Here is a 21,999-nt window from a genome sequence, read left to right on the forward strand (position 1 = left end):
TTTTCTTTAATTGTTATTTTAAATTATCATGCATCTTTGTTTTATTGTGATTTTATCGTGTATCTCTTATTTATGTATAATCTATTTTACCTACAAAACTATATGTGTAACATATATATATATATATATATATATATATATATATATAAAAGAGAAAACACACACACACACACACACACACACACACACACACACACACACACACACACACACACACACACACACACACATATATATATATATATATATACACACACACATAATAGGATTGGGCTGAATGAGTGTCTGACAACTTATTCATGTATTGTTAAGTGCTAAAAGAGCCTGTGAATTGCTCCAGGGAAAAATCGAATAGATACACAGAGCAGAAGGCGATATTTGATTACATGTACATCCAACCATTTTAACCAAATGATAAAACAAGTCTTTTGCTCAAACCAAAAAGCCCACTGCAGCTGCTGAGGGCAATATCCAGACACTAAAAACCTTTTCACTCCATCTCAATCGCTCTTGCTTCCTCTCCAGGGCATTGTGAACACTTTTATCTCAAAGATAAGCGGAAGAGTGCATCCTCTCCACATCTCTGTAACAAGTCTTTAAAGACTGAGGGGAAAAGGTTCTTCACTATACAACATATTTAATCTGTCTCTAAAAAGCTTCAAATGCTAGAATCTTGTTACTTTGAGAACACAGAGAATAAAAGAAAGCCATTTGCTGGCTTTACACCTGATGTTAGTGAAGTTAGAGGTCAGGTGATCCTGATGATCTCAAAAGGAGTTTCAGGTAGGGAAATTTAAAGCTTTTAAAAGGCGATAGATATGTGACCATATCTGAGAAATCCAGGCTAAAGTCTTATCATTTAATTTTAAGATTAGGAGTTTTATTTCATCCGTGGATTTGACATTAATTTCAATCTTTGACATGACCTTACTCAAGTCAATATTAAAGAAATCATGGTGATATTTTTTTAAAGAATGTTTATGTAGTCGAGAGTCACATACTAAAATAAAAAAGTATTTATTTAACATAATTAACAAAACATAATTAATAACCATTTTGATAAACTTTATAATATTTAGGCAGTACTGAATTAAAAAAAAAGAGAAAACACGTCTGTCTTGTTAAACTAGGAAATATAATTTATTGCATAAAAATTATATTTAGTTACAGTAAGAAGTCTAAACACTTATGTACAGTTGTACTTACAGTATTGAATGAAAAAAAAACTCTCCTGACATCTTGTCAACCCTCTTTCATAGAAAATGACATCTGAATAAAAGAGAGTTTAGTTCGGCCACAAGTGGAATCCGTGAACAGCAACTACAATCCAAAAAACAGACCCAAGGCTGTTCAGCTGTGCACGTGTGAAATGCTCAAAGGTTTTTTCATCTAACATCTGCCCAGATATGCCAGGAGATATTTCAGATCCACGTAAAGATCCAGAGTTCTGAAGCCACCAGATATTATGATGGTTCTTTGTGGCCATTTTCACATGCAGAAAAAGTCCTTCGTTGTTGCTGTTGATTGTTGTGAGGGTGCAGGTAAAAGCCCAAATGGTTACTAAACAAAGAAGAACAATATTGTGGACATGGATCCCTGACCCTCAATTAAAGTTTTGTTTGCATTTATTACTGCAGAGGTACAGTTTTATCCCCAGCTTAGTTACAGCAGTGATAAGCAAAAGGAAAGTAATGATTCCCATTTCACGTACATCTTACACAGCACATTATAACGTCCACGGATTCACTTTTGTTGTGTACTTGCATAGTACTTATAATGAGAAAGGAGTAACAACAAAAACAACAAAGTCCATTCATTCATATACACAGTAGCACAATAGTGACTCATACGTCGCAACGATGCCCTGTTTCTCTCTTCACACATACACACACGCACACCCATCTCATTTATTTAATTCACACCTTTACAGGCATGGATAGATACTGCACATTTCGTTTTGTTTTGTTTGTTGCCAGACAATTGAACACTTCTGTTAAAAAAATAAAGTCCACTTCATACGATCGCATGACTTTTGTTAATAAGCAGTAAAAGTACATGGCTTTGAGTCTCATTCAACAGAAACCCATCGAACCCAAAAATGTCAAAAGGGACAATAAAGAGCAACTGGGTCATACTGTAATCAACAAAGCACTTATGCCACCTCTCGAGGCTACTATTTATAATTTAAACAGCATGAAACCCCAAAAAAAGCTTTCTGCCGCCCCTGCAATTTCATCCTATTTAAACAGCACAGCATATTTCCAGTGAACATCCGCAAGGCGGTTACCATCGCCGCAACATTTAGATTTCATCCCGTCTCAGTTTCAATTGCTACATAATCCAGTTTTGCAAAGTACGGATATATAGCATTTATGAAAGGTGACCACAAAAACCTTTAACATTTTTAAAGGTTAGTTTACTCAGACTTTAATATTCTGCTTTTTCTCACCCTCATGCAATATAAGGGAATGGGAGTGAAATAGTCACCGCTCACTTTCATTGTAACACCTATTCAAACACAACAATTTTGAGCTTACTACCTTTTATGTGCGTTTATACTGCTTGTCTTCCATCTTACCTACGTTTCGCAAAACATGATGAACATACAAGAAGTTACAAATGAATAAAAAGATCCACAAATAGGGATAATAACTTAAAAATTTTTTGTGTGAATTCTAAAGCTTATGGGAAATAAAGCAAAATGTATTTTCCATAAGATTTACTTCAGAAGACACGTGCAGAAAACAAAAAGTCACAATAAAGCATTATTCGTGTTTTTTTATGAAGTCCTTATGAAAATAACTTGATTTTAGTGCAGTCATCTATGCTTGGTTCTGCTTATCCATATTTCATCTGTATTTCCACCTCCGCACCTGTTTATTTTCTGTGTACAAGCATGGCTGTGTTTCCTGAGGTGCTCGGCACACTGCTGTTTTACTGGACACGGGTTTGCAATGTCTTGAAGCATCTAGTAGTCGCTAGGAAACAACGATGTGCAATGGTGTTTGATCATGTACTTGTCAAAATAGCTATGTGTATCTGCATGTCTAGCAAGAGATGAGTGTGTATCCGTATGATGAAACTAATCATCTAATCATAAGCTTCTCAGATGGCGTTGTTTTGATCGTATCAGCGCAAGTATTGAGCAAGACGAGCAATTCTTTTTGACCTAATTTTCAACTTTTATCTCTATTGTCTGATTACAGTGTATTTCCATTTGCTACATTATGTTTGGACTGTATCTCTCCAAGATCATCCAGACTGCTCGACCCCATGTCGCAGTCCTTGAAAGATTCCCCACGAGCACAACTGAGGTATTAGGCAAGCACTGGAACTTGGTTTGTGCATCCGACACAGTTTCTTTTCATCCACTTGCATTAATTCTAGGTTTGTAGCGGTAAATATATCCCCTTTTCACACTTTTTGATTTGCCAATCAGCAATCTCCATCCGTCGTCATGACAACCAAGACCTCACTCTTGCCCATCTCTTCAAGAGCTGTCGCCAGGGAGACCAGGTCTGCGTCACCCTGGTGACAAGCTTCCCACAGGTCTAGCAGCACACCTGTGGGGCTGGGCTTGGTTGCAAAGTAGTTCAGATACCTGGGGGAGAGAAGTGGAAAGAGATGAGTTAAAAAAAAAACGCTTAAATCGTTTATCATTTAAAAAGGAAATAAGCACATTTTCCATGCTGTGAAACATAAATATAAACACACGGGTGTTAAAATACCTGTCAAAGTCCAGGCTGCGTGCCAGCATTCGCCAGTCACAGCCACGCGCGCTGGGGGCATCCAGACTGGCACAAATTTTCTGGCGAATAGAGACGGGAAGTCGGAAAGCATATGGACCCACTTGAGATGAAGGTAGACAAGAACCACCTGCTGGTAATGGTGAGTGGGGGGGCAACGTCTAAAGAGGAGACACACACACACACACACACACAGGAAAAGAGTCATCTATTGTAGGGAGATTAAATTATTTGTTTCTTAAAAAATACAGTAAATAAAAAAACGGTCGCTAGCTGTCACTGGAGGCACTTTTAAAGAGTACACCTTTGCACCTAAAGCATCCATATTAATACCTCAGAGGCACATACAGTATAGGTACCAAATATACACATATATGTACTTAAATGGTACTGCCCCAGTTTGGGATAATTTTTTGACAATTTCTTCTGACAGTGTATATAAAACAAGATGTTGTAGAACTAAATGGACTAAATGGTTGTCTTTTGATCACGTCTTATCTTGCCTTATATTATTTACCTCTTGGATGTCAGTGTTAAGCTGGAATATCTGTCCTTCCCCCTCTACCTGTCTAACACAGATCTTGCAGGTGAGCTGAGAAACCACCAAGCTTCCTCTCTCTAAACTAAAAGTGCAATGCAATGGCCGCTGGCTTCCACTCCAGATGTGATAGAACGGGATCTCCTGTGACACAAGATGAAGTGGAAACATTTTGATGAAAGGATGCATCATGAATGACATTTCTGGATGCTCAAAATGGTAACATTTAAAAAAAACAAAATCCATAAGCAGTTTATAAACAAACAATACATTAATATACACAGTATATGGAAATATGGTTATCAATAATAATGTTTTATATAGAAAATACATACATTTTTATTAATGAAAGTTATTACAAAGTGCTACCTTTGTTTGTATAAACAAAAGACAATTATACTGTAAAATAACCACTTATACCATGGGCCTGATGAACGCTTTATTCTGATTGGCTGAGAAATGTTCCATGGGTGTTGATTATTTTTCTGTAAACGACACACCTAACCTTTGAAATGTCTTAATAATAGGCACCAGAGCTTAGGATAACCGTGGTGAAAGCGAAATACTCCGCTTTGCATTGTGCCACATTACCACTTTTGGTGAGCTTTATTTTTGAATAATTCAATGGCCTGTCATCAATTATTCCTTACATAACCAACAATGTAGCTGCAAGCAGCAATGCCGGGGCCAGGCCGAACAAGGCACAAAAGGAAATAAAGCCGTTAAAAAAACTCATGATTTCAGACGAAAGAATTCCAAAGTTATCAGCAAAAAAGCTGGGTTCTCATTCAGTGAAATCTCTCCCTCACTTCTCGAAAAGCGTGGACAACTAGAACACTGAAGAAAATGTGATTGGTGCTTGCAGTGGCAAAACATGTCGCAAAATGTTACAGTAGAGTTACAGTAATGAGTCAAAAGAGCTCACCCCTATGTCTCTACAATGTTCTGATGCAGAGATATAGCTCTAGCAAAACGGTTGCAATAAATCGTGTATGCAACCTCAGGTCATGACAATTATTACATCTAGCTAGTTTTATGATGACTATACAATTTTGTTTAGCAAAGAAACAGTTGACATATGACCATAGAGATTGCTTGATATCAAAGGTTATGTTAAATTATAAGGCCAACTAGTGGTGCAGGCATACCATCTTATTTATGTGGCCTCAGACTCTGCCCATACATCAGCGTATTAAATTTGGTGAAACAATCTCATTTCGTTGCGGAGTTATATTATTTATGTCTAAAAACACACAAGGAATGAATGTAACTTTACGTTTTTTTGCAATTTTACCCCATTTCTGATTGTCACAAATTTTAATGAGATGCCAATAGAGTTTTTTGTTAAGAAGCTATTTTATTGTTTTTGCTACGGTCGTTTCGAGACGATTGGAATAACACTCGCAGACATATTTGCACGTTTTTCTTAAGGGCTATTTTGTTGCGCAGGACTAAGCGTAAGGCGAAACCTGGCATGTTTGGTATCGTTGGACTCGGCAACGATTCAGGACTCCAAGAAAACAAGTTGCATAGATAGATAGATAGATAGATAGCACTTTATTGTATGAAAATACGTCAACTGCAGCCAAAGGTTGTAGGCATGTAAAACATTTGCCTGACCACTAGGGGGCGCTGTGACTCAAATGTGTATGCACCCTCAGTTCCTGACTGCCATCACATGTACCAAGTGTCGAGTTAATAGGCATAAGTTTGGCAAAGATACAGCTTCCGTTTTTTCACGCTCTACGTAAAATTCGTTGACACGGTATATGAAAAAAGATTAAAGATTCAACACAAATTCCATAACTTTTTGCATGTCTCTAGATGCTACACAACAAGTTTTACGCAAATTGGAAAAAGCTCTGGGAGGAGTTCAAAAAGTAGATAGAAAAATGTTCATGACGGATAATTACGTTGAATGTCGTTTCTATGACTTGCGCATCAGAAGTTATAAGCAAAAACGTAAGTGAAAGTTTGGACTGTTGCTGGTGCTAGCGGGTTTGAAATAGAGACTCCGAATTTGAAATGGTAACTTTTTGGACTGTCCTCTATCAGTGTGCCAAATTTTATAACTTTCCTATGTATGCTTCTATGGGCTGCCATAGACGCAACAGCGGAAGAAGAAGGAGGCATCTAAATATTGCAAAATTTAAAACAGTGATGTGTTTATCTCTCACCTGATACTTAGCCAGAAGTTTACTTCTCCAGTGAGAATGGGGAATGTCATGGATTGATAGCCGAAGGTTGTGATAACTGTCTTTAAAGAGAAGAGGTTTGGGATCCTCTAGTAAAACCCCACCCAGACTCCGCTCAACCTCTAACACTTCCTGAAAGACAAAGACAACAATATTTTAGCCGGTTTCCAAGCTCCTGATAAGTAATACTGTTAATTATTTGTTGAAAACTTTTCAATGCCTATTGAAAGGGGCATGGCGACTGACCTTAAGGGCATGTGGGGTGTCCTGTATGCAGTATACCCTCAGGCTGTAGTCCAGGGAGAGGCACGGTGCCCGAGGGGCAAACAGGGCCAACTGCAGCCGTTTACAAGCTGGCCGAGGGGGGGCTGACTGTCCCACCACCCCATATGTCCCCAGCTGTTCCATCAGTATATGACAGCTCTGCTCGTCCACTTGCATATAGCAGGGTGATGACAGGCTTTCCTCTCCCACAGTTAGCACCTCCTAGTGGTAGAAAGGGAAATGGAGAGAAGATGTGAGTGACGAGCAATACATTTTTCACAATAATATCTCATGGTACAGTATCTCAGATAACCCTACCGCTAAAAACAAATTAAACTGTTATTGACCACTTTACAATTCAAACAGATGGATCTTTCTTTCTAAAAGTGGCTGGTTTAGCAGTGAAGGACACTATTTATTTTAAACCTCTCTATGGTTCATGATCTTACTGTATTGTATTTGAGACAACATCCTTACCTCCCAGACACCTTGATGGTTTTGCATTTTAAGGGTAAGCGTCCAGTCTGGGGGCTCTAGCTGGGCACAGTGTGGGAGAGTAAGGACTACGGGTTTACTGAGCACCATGCCCGAGGGTCCGCAGCTCACAACAGGGCTCAGTACCGTCTGACTACCATCCGACGGCAACCTGACACAAAAAAACAAAGAGGGAGGTTGAAGACAAATGCATAACGCATGCATAGTGCTAGCCTTGGTTAAAGTCTAAGAGCATAACATACACATAAGGTTATATACCAAAGGTAGAATATCAAACAAGTTAATGAGTTTAATTTATTAATTAAGTACTGCTACTGATTACATACTGCATATACATACTGTACATAAGTATTGTTTTAGACCAAAAAAATATATAATTATTTTCATTCACTAAGCATGTATGCATATCTTTAAATAAAGAAATCATGACATCTATGTTGACTTTTGAAGCTCAGTATGAGTAGTTATATTTTTCAACCTCATGTCAATTGCATGAGCACCACAGCATACCGTGTGTAGGCTATGGCTTCGACAGCAACTGTTTATTTATTAAGAAACTTTATGCCAATTAAAATGTTAAGCAAAGCCAGAGAAACACAAAATTTGCAATCTGAAAGCCGGACAAGATATTTATATATTTTAGATTTGACATATAAGACGAAAATAGCAAATATAAGGCATCAGCCAAAAGTCAGAGCTCAGACAACCATTCAGTGTTTTCAAAGTATTTTATGTCTGGTATTTTATATTGTGTGATAGTTTAAATGTTATTTTCTCCTTTGTGCTGCCATTGGGGTCACAGTGTTTCTGCAGTCCATACTGTTTGACAAGGGCTGTTAAGATGTTTTCAGCTGGACTGGTCGTAACGGCACAAAGTGACAGATAAAGTGTTGTACTGTATGCTGGCTGTGACAGCATGATGGGGGCAGAGCAGCGAGAAACAGTGGCAGACTTACGTTGTTTTCTCCCATTTGCTGATGATGAGATACATCTCATAGAATTTTCCCTGAGGAATTGTTCCTGGTGGAACCAGCAGACTCACTCCTGACGGAGTAAAAAATTATGAATATGAATGCATAACATTTAACATATTAACATATGAAGAGCTCACATGCAAAACCAAAAATGTTTTCTTGTAAAGTAGCATTTTTTTTATTAGACACTTAAAGGCGGGGTGCGTGATTTAAAAAAAACACTTTGGAAATGGGAATCGGGCCGACTACCAAAACACACTTGTAGACAATTAGCAGTAAGGGGCGTGTCTAGGGGGTGAAATGATTAACCATGCAAATGCGCGTTTTCTCAATAATTGAATTTGAATTATATTAACATTATATACAACATATAAAATTCATACTGTATGTCCCAAGGCTTAAGTATTTTTTCTACATAAAATCATCCTACATAATGTAAAGGCTAATCTGTGAAAATATAACCTTATCTTTAATACTGACTGAGTAAGATTTTCAAAGATTAAAATCAATATGAAATCATTAAACCAAAATCAGATTCGATTAGATTATGAGACTTTAGCCTGGATTTCACATATATATTAAGGTAAAGGCAGCTTATGTTAGACAAATAAGAAAAATAAAGTGGCTAGAGAATGCCTGCAGTGAATAAAGAATAAAAACAGCACATCCATCAATTTAAATCTCAACATGAAACATGAACGTTTATTGCACTGACGCTGTCATTGATTATTTCGGGAGCAATTTTGTTTTAAAGTGTCATGTGGTACAAATCCATTTGGATTTCAAGAAGAAAAGTGCTACAAAAATACAAAATATGGCCAATTACCTGTATTAGGGATGGTGAGACGACCTCCCAGGGAGCCCAGCGTGACGCTGGCACTGTGACTGGGCTCTCTAGGCAACGTGTGCCCGTGGTGGTCTTTAGGGCCAGTCTTCAGACTCATAATCTCTCCATCAATAGAATCCAGGCCGGTCGGCAGCTCCAGCGAAGACATGGTAGATGCATTATACACCTTTATCTTTAGACTAGGAAGTGAGTCCAGCAGAGGAGACGTGGTCATGGGGATCTTGTGGGCGGAGTCAAGGGTGGCCTGCTGCAGTGCGTATAGGGGACCACCACGGAAGTTTCCGGCACTGGCGGTGAGGTCAGGAGGAGCCGCCGGATGAAGCAGGTGTGGGTTATCTAAAGAAGCCGAAAAAAGTCAGAGGAGTTATGTTTTTTGAAAAAAGTGAATGTTTTCAGATAGGCTGCGAAGTTCTGACTGGATTTGCCTAAGAAATGAGAGCATTAAAGGGGAGAGGATTTAAAAGAGGCACCGTATAAACAAGTTATAGCAGATTAAGGACTGTTGAGAGAGCAGGAGACAGCATGAGAACGGATTAAAAACTTAAAATACAGGGGAAAAGAGATTATATTAGGTTCGATGGGAGAAGTGAAGGAAGTAGAGAATAAAGTGAGAGTGAGAGGAAGCGTGAAGAAAAAAAGTCGAGAAAAGGAAACCAAGCCTAAGGTTCCCAGGCTAGTATGTTTGGCTGGTTTAAAGGGGTTTAAAGTACTTGTTAGCTGCTAAAAAACAGCTTGGCCAGGCTTAAAGAACACCTAGCTGGTTTAGCAGAGCATGTGTTCGGAAGTCAGAGAAATAGTAATAAAGTGAGAAAGACAGATAGTGAGATATCTCACCTTGCCGGGGTGGTTTGTAGTTGCCAGGATGGAAGGCAGCTGTGAGGGCCGAGGAGGAATCCGTGATTTCGCCATGGAGATGTCGACAGCTCCGGCGATAGACCAGAATGCTGACGCATAGCACGAGAATCATGCAGAGCAGCAAAGCTCCCACCAGTCCAGCGTAGACTGCTACACCAGCACCAGAACCCGAAGCTGAGACAAACACATTATAGATTTACTCACATGCAAATCTATTCCATCATGTACTTAAAACACATCACACAACATAAAGGTATGATCTAAGACAACAGATAAGGTAGAGATGAGGAAAAAGAACTTATTAGGTTTATTTCACACACTTAAACCGGAAAGCACAACATCAGTTTACATTCAGGCTGATCATCGCTGATGCAGATAGCAAAATGTTTTAGTGTACAGCCAGCATGCATCAGAAGTTTAGTAAACTAAGTGTGGTGCATCTGAGTTTGCAACAACAAACAGGTCAACAATAACGCTGTGTGTAGATTTTAGCAGCATCTAATGGTAAGATTGCAAATTGCAACATACAACTCAGTCCAGAGTTTATCCCTCAAATTTCGAAACGCAAAGAGAAGCTAAGGTAGCTACCACAGGACAAACATATAATCTGAGATAACATAGGGTCACAACGCACACTGTAGAGCGGTTTGTCCATTTGGGGCTACTGTAGAAACATGGTGGTGCAAAATGGAGACTTCCATGTAAGGGAACCCGTGGTTTAGGTAGATAAAATCGCCTCATTCTGAGGTAATAAAAACAATACAGTTTATTATGTAAGGTTTTTATACACCACTGAAAATATGGTTATGTATATTATATTGCAATATTATAATATTAAAATATATATTTTCTGTCAAGAGATCATCCTAAAAAGTTACACAGTGCACCTTTATCACCTCTCAAATATGGGTAGGTTTCTTCAAAAATACAAAATTTTGAGCAAAAAGCTGAGATATTTCCAGTTTTGTGAAGGACTTTTGATAAGAGATCAGATTCAGACCCTCAAAACATACATAGAGTTTGAACTGTTTGCCCTAAGGCAGTGTTTCCCAACCAAGGGGCTGGGGCCCACAGGGGGGCCTCAGCAGCAGATTTCCAAGGGGGCCTCAAGATAACTTAAAATTATAAAAAATTTGACAAGCATTAAAATAACCTACAACAAGCACTTTTTGGCCATTTTAGTAGCAAATGTACATCTGTCTAGTCATTTCAAGTTCTATTTAATTTTATGTGGAAAAAATTGAGTGAGTGGGGGGCCTTTTATAAGTTGGGTAAGAATGGCACCTGGTGGATAATAGCAGAAATATGGATTGCTGGAAAAACTCGTCATTGGCAGGGAAGCGTTTTCACTTAATTGACGAGTTAACTACTAAAGTGTCTACAAGTATCTTGTCATCTCTACTGCTCTTATTATTATTAAACGGCTGTTCATCTAGCATTTTGGGGATAGACAGAGCAGCATTTCTCATTAAACGGATAGTTCGGCCAAAAATGATATTTAACCCATGATTACCACCTCCCAAACTGTCTGAGTTGAATATGTCCATCGTTTTTCAGACAAACACATTTTCGGATATTTTAGAAAATGTTTTAGATCTTTCAGTTGATTAAATGTAATGTTACGGCGTCCACCCATAGTCCACGACCTTCAAGTCCAAAAAAAGTGCGTCCATCCTTCACAAATTAAATCCAAACGGCTCCAGGATGATAAACAAAGGTCTTCTGAGGGTAATCCATGCGGTGTTGTTGTAGAAATATCCATATTTAAAACTTTATTAACGAAAAGAAATACCTTCTGATAGCGCCACCATCTTAGTTGTGTCCGCATTCAGGATGAGAGCTTACGCAGCCTACGGAGGCTACTCTGCTGCTGCGCTGTGCCCCCGCCCTACGAATTTGTCATAAAGTCACTAAGAAAAGTGCGTACACTACGCTAATACTCTCTCCAGAATACAGAGGAGTCTAAGATGGCGGCGCTACCGGAAGGTATTTATTTTCGTTAATAAAGTTTTAAAAATGGATATTTCTACAACAACACCGCGCGGATTACCCTTAGAAGACCTTTGTTTATCATCCTGGAGCCGTTTGGATTTAATTTGTGAAGGATGGACGCACTTTTTTTGGACTTGAAGGTCGTGGACCCCGTAACATAACATTTAATCAACTGAAAGATCTAAAACATTTTCTAAAATATCCGAAAATGTGTTTGTCTGAAAAACGTCTCGGGTTACGAATGTAACCATTGTTCCCCGAGAAGGGAACGAGACGCTGCGTCGCCGAAGCTACGCTATGGGAACGCCCTCTGCGTGATTGCGTCTGAAGCACGTATGTCAAATCAGTCCAATGGTCAAGTGACACGTCATAGGCGGGTGACGTGGGAACCAGGAAGCTATAAAAAGAGCACCCAGCAAGCCAACTTCAGCTAAATTGTGCCGAAGCAAGGCGAGACAGGGATGCAGGGAGTATGGCAGGGAGACGCAGCGTCTCGTTCCCTTCTCGGGGAACAATGGTTACATTCGTAACCCGAGACGTTCCCCTTCGAGGGAACTCGAGCTGCGTCGCCGAAGCTACGCTATGGGAACGATGTACCAAAACACCATACTACCAAATGCCTGTCTGTGTGTAAACGCGCACAGCTTAAGACATGAGCACCTGGGCTCCAGGCGTAGCACCAACATCTAACTCGTAAAACCGAACGAATGTGAGCGGAGAGGACCAGCCTGCCGCATCACAGACATCCTGCATTGAAGCCCCTAGCCACAAGGCTTTGGAGGCTGCCATACCCCGAGTAGAATGAGCCCTGACGGCGATGGGTGAAGGCCGTCCAGTGGTCTCATAAGCCAGAGAGATAGTCTCAACTATCCACTTACTGAGTGTCTGCTTGGTCGCCGGCAGGCCTTTCTTGGGCGAGCCAAAGCACACAAACAGTTGCTCAGACCTCCTCCACAAAGAAGATCTGTGAACATAGGCATCCAGTGCTCGCACTGGACACACCAAGTTAAGCTTTTCCTGATTCCTATCCCTAAATGGGGGAGGACAGAGGGCCTGAAGTACGACAGGTCGTGGCACATTAGTCGGTACCTTAGGCACATAGCTGGGCCTTGGGTACAAGAAAGCCTTAACCATCCCCGGTGCGAATTCAAGGCACGTAGGGGAAACCGACAGGGCCTGAAGGTCACCCACTCTCCTCAGAGAAGTGACTGCCAACAGAAGTACTGTCTTAAGTGCCACAAACTTGACTGGAACGGTCTCAATGGGCTCAAACGGAGCCATGGACAGACCTTCCAGCACAACGGCCAGGTCCCAAGCTGGGACCCTGGGTCGGACTACAGGCCTCAGCCTCCGAGTGCCACGAAGGAAGCGAACCACCAGCGGGTCTCTCCCAAGGGATTGCCCGACCAAAGGAACATGGTAAGCCGAGATGGCCGCCACATACACCTTCAGTGTAGAAGGAGATAACCCTGCGGTGAACTTTTCCTGCAGAAACTCCAAGACTGTACCAATTGGGCAGTTCACAGGGTCATGCAGGTGGTTGCTGCACCAGGAAGTAAAGACTCTCCATTTAAAGGCATAAAGCTTCCTCGTGGAGGGAGCTCTGGAGTGAAGAATGGTCTCAGCAGCCTCAGCTGAGAGACCAGATTCTATGAGTCTGGCCCCCTCAGTGGCCAGACCCACAGTTTCCATAACTCTGGGCGGGGGTGAAGAATCGAGCCACCCGCCAGAGAGAGGAGATCCCTCCTGACGGGTATTTCCCAAGGTGAGCCGTCGAGGAGGGACACCAGGTCCGAGAACCATATTCGGTTCGGCCAGAGTGGGGCAACCAACAACAAGCGGACGTTGTTGCGACGAACCCTTTCCAGAACTCCCGGGAGCAGAGCGATCGGGGGAAAAGCGTACAGCCGTAGCCTCGGCCATGGCTGAACCATGGCATCCAGACCCAGCGGTGCTGGATGTGTGAGAGAAAACCATAGCGGACAGTGTGTCGTCTCTCTGGACGCAAACAGATCCACTTCCGCCTGGTAAAATCTCGTCCAGATGGACTCCACCACCTGAGGGTGGAGCCTCCACTCCCCGGGCCTCAGCCCCTGTCTCGACAGGACGTCTGCTCCCTGATTCAGACACCCGGGAATGTACACTGCTCTGAGGGACAGCAACTTCCCCTGTGTCCACAGAAGGATATGCCGCGCCAATTTGTACAAAGGGCGTGAACGCAAACCCCCCTGGTGGTTGATGTACGCGACTACCGACGTGTTGTCTGTCCGGACTAACACGTGATGGCCCCGCAGGTGAGGGATGAAACATCTCAGGGCGTAGAACACTGCCATCATCTCTAGGCAATTTATGTGCCAGCTGAGCTGTCTGGCCCCCCATAATCCATGAGCCAGATGGCTCCCCATAGTTGCTCCCCAGCCTGTGAGGGAAGCATCCGTTGTCAGCGTAACTCGACGGAACTGAGCCCCCAACATCAGTCCTTGGGAGAGAAACCATGGTCTCTTCCAAAGATCTAAGGCACGAAGACATCTGCGCGTGACCTTGATCAGACGGAACGGGTTGCCCCTCGGGGAAAACCCTTTGGTTTTGAGCCACCACTGTAGCGGTCTCATGTGAAGCAGCCCAAGGGGTATCACATTGGACGCTGCTGCCATGAGCCCCAACAACCTCTGAAATTGTTTTACAGTGTGTGACTGGCCTAACTTCACTCTGCCTACAGCCAAAAGAATGGATTCCACACGAGCAGGGGACAGATGTGCCTGCATTGTCGTTGAATCCCATATAACGCCAAGAAAAGCTGTCCTCTGTACTGGAGAGAGCATGCTTTTCTTTGCATTTAGCCTTAACCCCAGTTCTCTCATGTGGGTCAGCACAGCATCTCGATGCTGCGCTGCCATACTCTCTGATTGGGCTAAAATTAGCCAATCGTCTATGTAGTTTAAGACACGGATGCCCCGGAGTCGTAATGGAGCCAGCGCTGCATCCATGCACTTTGTAAATGTACGGGGTGACAGAGATAGACCGAAAGGGAGAACCCGATATTGGTAAGCCACGCCCCCGAAGGCGAACCTCAGGAATCTCCTGTGTTGCGGGAGGATAGATATGTGAAAATACGCGTCTTTTAGATCTATCGTCACAAACCAGTCCTCGGATCTGATTTGTGTGACGATCTGCTTTATAGTTAACATCTTGAACTTTAGTTTTGCAACAGACCGGTTCAGATGACGTAGATCTAAAATCGGACGTAACCCCCCGTCTTTCTTTGGAACTATGAAATAGCGGCTGTAAAACCCTGACTCCCTGTTGTGAGGAGGAACACATTCTATGGCTTCCTTGCACAAGAGAGTTTCTACTTCTTGTTCCATTATTAGAGCCTGCCCAGCACCCACTATGGTAGATAACACGCCGTTGAATTGGGGTGGCTGGTTGCAAAACTGAATTTTGTAGCCCTTTTCTATTATTTGCAGAACCCACTGAGACACGTTTGGCAGGAGTTTCCACGCTGCCAAATTTTCTATAAGGGGGACCAGCCTCTCGAGACTGGCTTTTTGTGTACTGCTTAAACTTTTCCCGGTGCCCTGAACCAAACTGGCAGGGTTCAACCTGGGTGATATTAATGCCTCCCTCCTCGGAGAGAGGTGTTGCGTGCCCCGCGCACGAGTCACACAAGAATATGAAGCCGCTGTGCCCCGAAACACACACCGCGGCGGGGTTAACACACTGGCATCCCGAGGGCATCGAGGAGAGACGGGCACCGTGTTGTGAGGTGACTGCCGGCTCTCCCCGATTGGGGGCTGCCCTCGGAAACATGACACTACGTCCCTCAGGACTTCTTTTTAGCCGACGCCTTCCTCGCCATAATAACAGCCCTCAGGTCTGTTTTCTGTTTAGAAGATGTCTGAGTACGACCGCCCGAACCCCAGTTCTTTTGAGGGGGACCACGAGTGGCAACACTACGCTTCTGCGATGCTCTATACGATGGCTGCTCCCGCCCAGCAGCCCTAGAATCAAGAGCACGGCGGGGGAGATAGCGTTCGAACGCCGCCGACTGCTTACGAGCCTCCGTAAATCTCTCGACGACAGTATTAACGGCATCGCCGAAAAGACCGGAGGGCGCAACGGGCGCGTCTAAGAGGAAAGCCCTATCTGAGGATTTAAGCTCAGACAGATTAAGCCATAAATGGCGTTCCGTGGCTACGAGAGCTCCCATCGATCTACCCACGGCTTTCGCAGTTTCTTTAATCGCCCTGAGTGACACATCAGTGACTCGACGAAGCTCTTTAAATAAATCAGACGTACCCCCCGCCTCGGCATCTAAATCTTTAAGCAGTTCTGCTTGGTACGCCTGTAAGACAGCTAAGGTATGCAGTGAAGCCCCAGCCTGCCCTGCAGACTTATAAGCTTTACCCACTAAAGATGAGGTTAACCTAACCGGTTTCGTGGGAAGCGAAGGCGATTTTAATGATGACGCCGCAGCGGGGGAGAGATAGCTCGCAAGCGTCTGCTCCACCCGGGGCATCGTTAAATATCCGTGCTCACCCATCCCCACAATGTTGGAATACATGGTGGCGTGAGGGGTATGAACACGGGCTGAATACGGAGCTTTCCATGATCTCGACAGCTCGCTGTGGAGATCAGGAAAGAAAGGCATGTTGCGCCGCGAAGGTTGAGGTTTCTGTTTTAAAAAGCGCTCATCTAACATACTCTGAGGACGCGCGCTCTGAGTCTCCGCCGGCCAGTCTAATTTTAAGCGAGCCACGGCATTAGTAACAACCTCCATCAAATCATCGAACGCGGGGGACGAATGAGAAGGCTCCTCAGCGTCCACCACGTCGACAGACATAATATCGACTTCCTCGGACGACGATAAATGCAAATCTGGGCTCCCACCCTGGGCGGAAGAAACCGCAGCGCGTGCTTCCGAATCCAGAGACGGGGCACTAGATCCCGCGGGTGAAGGCTGAGAAAGGGGGAGACCCGTCTCAAGCTCGTCCGCGAGATCTAGTTGTGATCCCCACGATCGCAGCTTCCGCTCTGCCTCGGCAGCAGCGGGGCCAGAACCGTGGGGAACACGCGGCTCCCCACCCTCCTCGAAGAGTGCGAGCCGCGAGCGCAACGTACGGAGCGGCATCCTATCACAATGTGCACAACCACCCCTCTCAAGAGATGATCGTGCGTGTTGTGCCCCGAGGCACATAACACAGAGATGATGCGAGTCCTCGCTCGTAATGAAACGAGGACACGGGGAAGCACACTCCTTAAAACTTTGTTTGGACTTAGACATGATAATGACACACACTCGCTTGCTGAGGCACAAAGAGCTGAAGTTGGCTTGCTGGGTGCTCTTTTTATAGCTTCCTGGTTCCCACGTCACCCGCCTATGACGTGTCACTTGACCATTGGACTGATTTGACATACGTGCTTCAGACGCAATCACGCAGAGGGCGTTCCCATAGCGTAGCTTCGGCGACGCAGCTCGAGTTCCCTCGAAGGGGAACAATGGACATATGCAACTCGGACAGCTTGGGGGGGGAGTAAATCATGGGTTTAATATAATTTTTGGCCGAACTATCCCTTTAAGCTTACACTATAAAGATATCTTAATGTACAATGAACAATGAAGGAATGTAGAGAAGGAAATGAGACAAGAAGAGACAAGAGAAGAACTACCAAAAATCTAAAAGGGCCTAGCTTTTCAAAACATGGTATGTTTTGCTTTTTTAATTTATAAAATACATTCTTGAAAACTAACTCTACAAAAACTTAATATTAAACTTTACTGTAATGAAAAAGTGAACAGCATTTTATAATCTAACACTGTTATCAACCACCAGTTATTTAAAAATGCATTTCAGCAGTTTTTTTATTGTGCTATAAAATCTTTGTATATTTAAAGTTGATTTGGTTTTATAGGCAGCAATGACAATTGTTCAGATTGAGAATAATACTTGAACTAATGGTTTCATTTTTATTGTTACCCGCCGAGTTTTATATGGTTAGAAAAATGGCATAAAAAGAAAATATTAATTTTGGACACTATTGTGGACCCCAGAAGAAGTACAAGAAGAAAAAAGTGTGGAGGAGAGCAGAGGCGTGTGAAAAGTTAAGATTTCGTGGCACGACGAAAGTGAATCCGACAGCAGTCTTAACTTATTATAGCGAACGGAACCAAGCCAAATTAGGTGCTTTACTTTTCGTTCTCTCAAGCCCCGAATGTCACATTGATCTCTGAATATTAGCATCACTTTAAATGTAAGCTACCCTATTGATCGCTCTGGGCCAGTAAAATGCACAGTCATTAACTTCAACGTCTTCAAAAAGCACTTTGTTTTTGCATAAGTCTGCATTTGTATAATACATAAACTTCAAGGTGTGTATTTCCCTGTGTTATAAATTACATCTATGATACAATATGAATCTGTTTGTACGTTTAAATAATTATGTGGAGTTTAAGATGTCAAGCACCAAATATATTTGCAATTTTGATATACTGTAATATATAATATCTTTATTTGACCATCTCACAAGACGGGTTCTGCCTTTATAATGCAGGACAATCAATACACGACCGATCCAGATGTGTGAAAAAACAGCTAAGAAAGAGTGCAACAGTACACACACACACACACACATACTGTACTGTTGTGAATCTTTCAGGTGAACATAAACCAAATAACAGAGTGCCCAATAAAGAAAGTTTGTTATTAAAAGAAAAACTTACGATGACTTGAATGTTCAATAGAAACCTTTTTATCTGTCAGAAAAAAAGGCAAAAAACAAAGAAAAAGAACAAGAAAAATGAACATGGGGATGGATGAGCAAGTTATGACTTAAGATCAGAGACGGCTGCAAATGAAAGTGGAACAAATAATCAATAAATGCAAAAACAAGGCTGCAATTAAAACATCAAAACATAAACACTGAAATGATTTACAGCAGACGGGGCAAAAGTAAATGACTTAACAGAGTGCTCGGGAGACTGTAGGCAGTAGAGGAATTATTTGTGAGGGTATATAAAGTATATGTGTGTGAGTGTCTGTGCTGCATTATTAATGCTGGAATCTGGGTTGTACTCCAACATTCAGTCCAGACAGACCACACTAGGCTGAACAGTATACTCAAAGTGTGTGTGAGCATGCTATTGGTGGTCTTGCAATAAACACCCAGTGTCAAAATGTATTTGGCTCACAATCCCATGGATGATCCAGTTGAGTGGTTCTTTACATCCTTGTTTTAAGTACATTTTGTCTTTAAAAACTCCAAATGTACCCTTCTGCCCATCTTTGGTCAGAACAGGTCCGCGCCGCTAAGGGGTGGGGTGTGTCTCGAATACAGTAGGTGCAAAATTTCCCATACCGAATAAATAATTTTTGATTGGAGCAGTAGTGAAGCCCGGGACAGGAAATATAGGCAGTTGCCTGCCTCGGGTGGTATGTTTGTAAACGGTATGGGGTGCTGTGCGTCCAGAGATAACTCTCTGATGTCTGCCTTATATTTAGGACTGATTAATGGAAATTCCATTCTGCTCGACCCCTTTCATAGAAACGAATTGTGACTTAGCGGGTAACTTTCTCTGAGTGGATTTTTGTGCTTTACTTTAAATTTTTTCAAATAGGCCGCACTTTCGCCGCATAAATTGCAGATTTCCGTGTGCAAAAATATGTGAGGCTTGCATGATTTCATAATCACCGCATTTTCGTAGAAAAAAGTCACATAGTGTATATCTTAGCAGAAAGTTGAAAAATGTTGCATTTACTTCACACAAGCGCAGCCATGTCCCCTGTTGCCATGGGAACGTTATGAAGTGACGTAATTACTTTAACATTATTGAAAAGCTGCAAAAGCTGCAAAAAGATTTTGCAAGTTCCCCAGTTTTTACAAGTATCGCATAAAATTGCATCCCGCATATTCCATCACATTTTTTAAGAAAATGTGCCGCAAGATCAAGGATTTTTGCCCGCAACAATCACAAAAAAAAAATTTCTGAAAGGACTGGCTAGGTATGTTTTAAGAGTTATGCATTCATAACACAAGCACTCATTTTATCAGTGCAACGTCGAGTTACTGTAAAGTGCCAAATGTGTGCCTACTCTAAAATTACAAATGCATAAAGTCCATAAGTTATTTATCCGATCCAGAGCCCCGTGCCAACCCTTTTCCTGTGAGTATATGGCTTGTAAATGTCATGGGTCATGTGACTTACTGCGGGCACACAGTCCCTCTGTGCAGTTCTTGCTCTCCATCATGCTCCCGATGCAATGACGTCCTCCGTTGCGTGGCGGTGGCGCCTGACATTCACGGCTACGCCAGTGGGTGCACTCCGTCCCACAAGCAGACCACTTGGCCCACTCTGTCCAGCCTCCATCCACTAAGAAAATAAATTGTCATTGTGTGCGAAACAATTATTTTCCAATACTTATTCAAAACTTAGATCTCAAAGATCAACTATACTAGTCAGTTTATCAAAGTTGTCCTAAGACAAGAACGAATATAAGGGATTGGTTTTATGTAAACTTTTATTAAAGGTTTTGATCCACTTCGAATGTTGAGTAGTGTAGTTGGTTGGACAAATAGCTTTATATGTTGCATATATGAGTGTGCATAAGTGAATATAGCTATGTAAAGTTGTGTCAGACTTCACCTGGACAAAGTGTGGTACAGGTGACTCTCTGAAAAGGTGGGCCTTCGCAGAAGGCACCTCCATTGAGAGGTGCCGGATTGGTGCAACTGCGTGTCCGTCGCTGCCAGCCCCGCCCACACTGAGCATTGCACTCTGACCACTCTGTCCAGGATGACCAACCGCCACTCACTAGGGAAGGAGGAATCAGACAGATATCATGAGACAGGACAAGCTGTTTGCTCTGAGGTAAATGGAGCACATTACACAGTAACTGGACTGTAAAAGAAACAGCCAACAATGCGAAAGGAATCTCGTGCAAGCCAAATTACAGCATAAATCCTAAAATGGTAAAGCAAACCAGATGTTAGATATCATAAGAGTGGCTGACAATCTCACACACGTGCCAGTGTTAACACATGACAAGAAAGAGGCAAAGTGTTCAATTATAATTTTACTGTTTATTTATTCATGTAGTATGTTTTTTATACATTTTTGACTAAAGGGAAAATTACGATAAAATATATAAAATCGCATAAACCAAAAAAAAAAAACGATCTGCACTGTAGTGTGTCATGCAAGTACTTATCCTTTGAGTCATGCTGTGCTGTTTGGGTAGCGCATTACAATTCGCATTAATGGTACCACTGCAGTGGTGAATCATTCTGGGTTGCTTTTTAGTTGCTGTTTACTGATCATTTATTTTTTCTTATATACTGTTTTCTATTGCGTATATAGTAGGCCTATAGAATTCATAAATTGAGGTATATATGGAAGAATGACTACTAATGCAAACTTAAAAATGTCACATTGAAAAATATGTCGGCCGCTGTATTACATAAATTACTGTAATAAATTATAAGACTTAAATAAATTAATTATTTTTCTAATTGCGGAATCTAGTGGTGAGATGCGCATTGCAACCAACAGCTCAGTACCCAGCTCACCCCTCAATTTTGAAATGCATACGATAGCTGCCACAGGACAAACACATCCTATACACATCACTGATTATATAGTTGTATATATTATATTGCATTTCTGTCAAAAGATCCTTCTAAAAGTCCCACATTGCACTTTTAATTAATATAAATTAACATAAATAGCACCCCCTGTGTTTAACAATATCCTGTGAGTTGTTGACTTCTTCCTCACACATTCATTCAGTAATTTAGCTTTCTGTAGGGATTCTGATTGGTCAAGTGGTTACCGTAGACGATGAGTGTCGCAGTGCTGCTGCGTCGCTTAGCGACCACATTGCGAGCCACGCAGGTATAGTTAGCCGTGTCAGAGAGTCGAGCCTGTTTGATGATCAAGTCGTGGTCGATGGTAATTAGAAAGTTTGAATCCAGCGTCGGGTCAATGAGCTCTTCATTCCTCAGCCAGTCCACCTGTGGCATTATGGGAAATCAATCCATTCAGTGTATGGAACAATGATGTAAATCTGGATTAAAATTGCACTTTGAAGGAGCATTA

The 21,999-nt window shown here is 42.2% G+C and overlaps 1 protein-coding gene across 2 annotated transcripts in view; it reads right to left on the reverse strand.

Annotated features, from left to right (window-relative positions):
* Positions 1–1,121: 1,121 nt before the first annotated feature.
* Positions 1,122–21,999, reverse strand: part of unc5b (unc-5 netrin receptor B) — a 72,918-nt gene continuing 52,040 nt past the window's right edge. Inside the window, exons 5-17 of one of the 2 annotated variants that reach the window (XM_065296611.1) lie at positions 21,734–21,914; positions 20,548–20,715; positions 20,110–20,274; positions 18,628–18,660; positions 9,894–10,088; positions 9,039–9,395; positions 8,195–8,282; positions 7,221–7,389; positions 6,726–6,965; positions 6,462–6,611; positions 4,264–4,428; positions 3,729–3,907; positions 1,122–3,601 (exon numbers count right to left, since the gene is read on the reverse strand). In XM_065296611.1, coding sequence (XP_065152683.1) covers positions 3,436–3,601; positions 3,729–3,907; positions 4,264–4,428; positions 6,462–6,611; positions 6,726–6,965; positions 7,221–7,389; positions 8,195–8,282; positions 9,039–9,395; positions 9,894–10,088; positions 18,628–18,660; positions 20,110–20,274; positions 20,548–20,715; positions 21,734–21,914 — 2,256 coding nt within the window. In that variant the 3' untranslated portion in view covers positions 1,122–3,435. The remainder of the gene's footprint in view (positions 3,602–3,728; positions 3,908–4,263; positions 4,429–6,461; positions 6,612–6,725; positions 6,966–7,220; positions 7,390–8,194; positions 8,283–9,038; positions 9,396–9,893; positions 10,089–18,627; positions 18,661–20,109; positions 20,275–20,547; positions 20,716–21,733; positions 21,915–21,999) is intronic. The other variant, XM_065296612.1, reaches the window with a different exon arrangement.

This window comes from Paramisgurnus dabryanus, chromosome 20 (assembly GCF_030506205.2).
Source record: "Paramisgurnus dabryanus chromosome 20, PD_genome_1.1, whole genome shotgun sequence".
NCBI classification, from domain to species: domain Eukaryota; kingdom Metazoa; phylum Chordata; class Actinopteri; order Cypriniformes; family Cobitidae; genus Paramisgurnus; species Paramisgurnus dabryanus.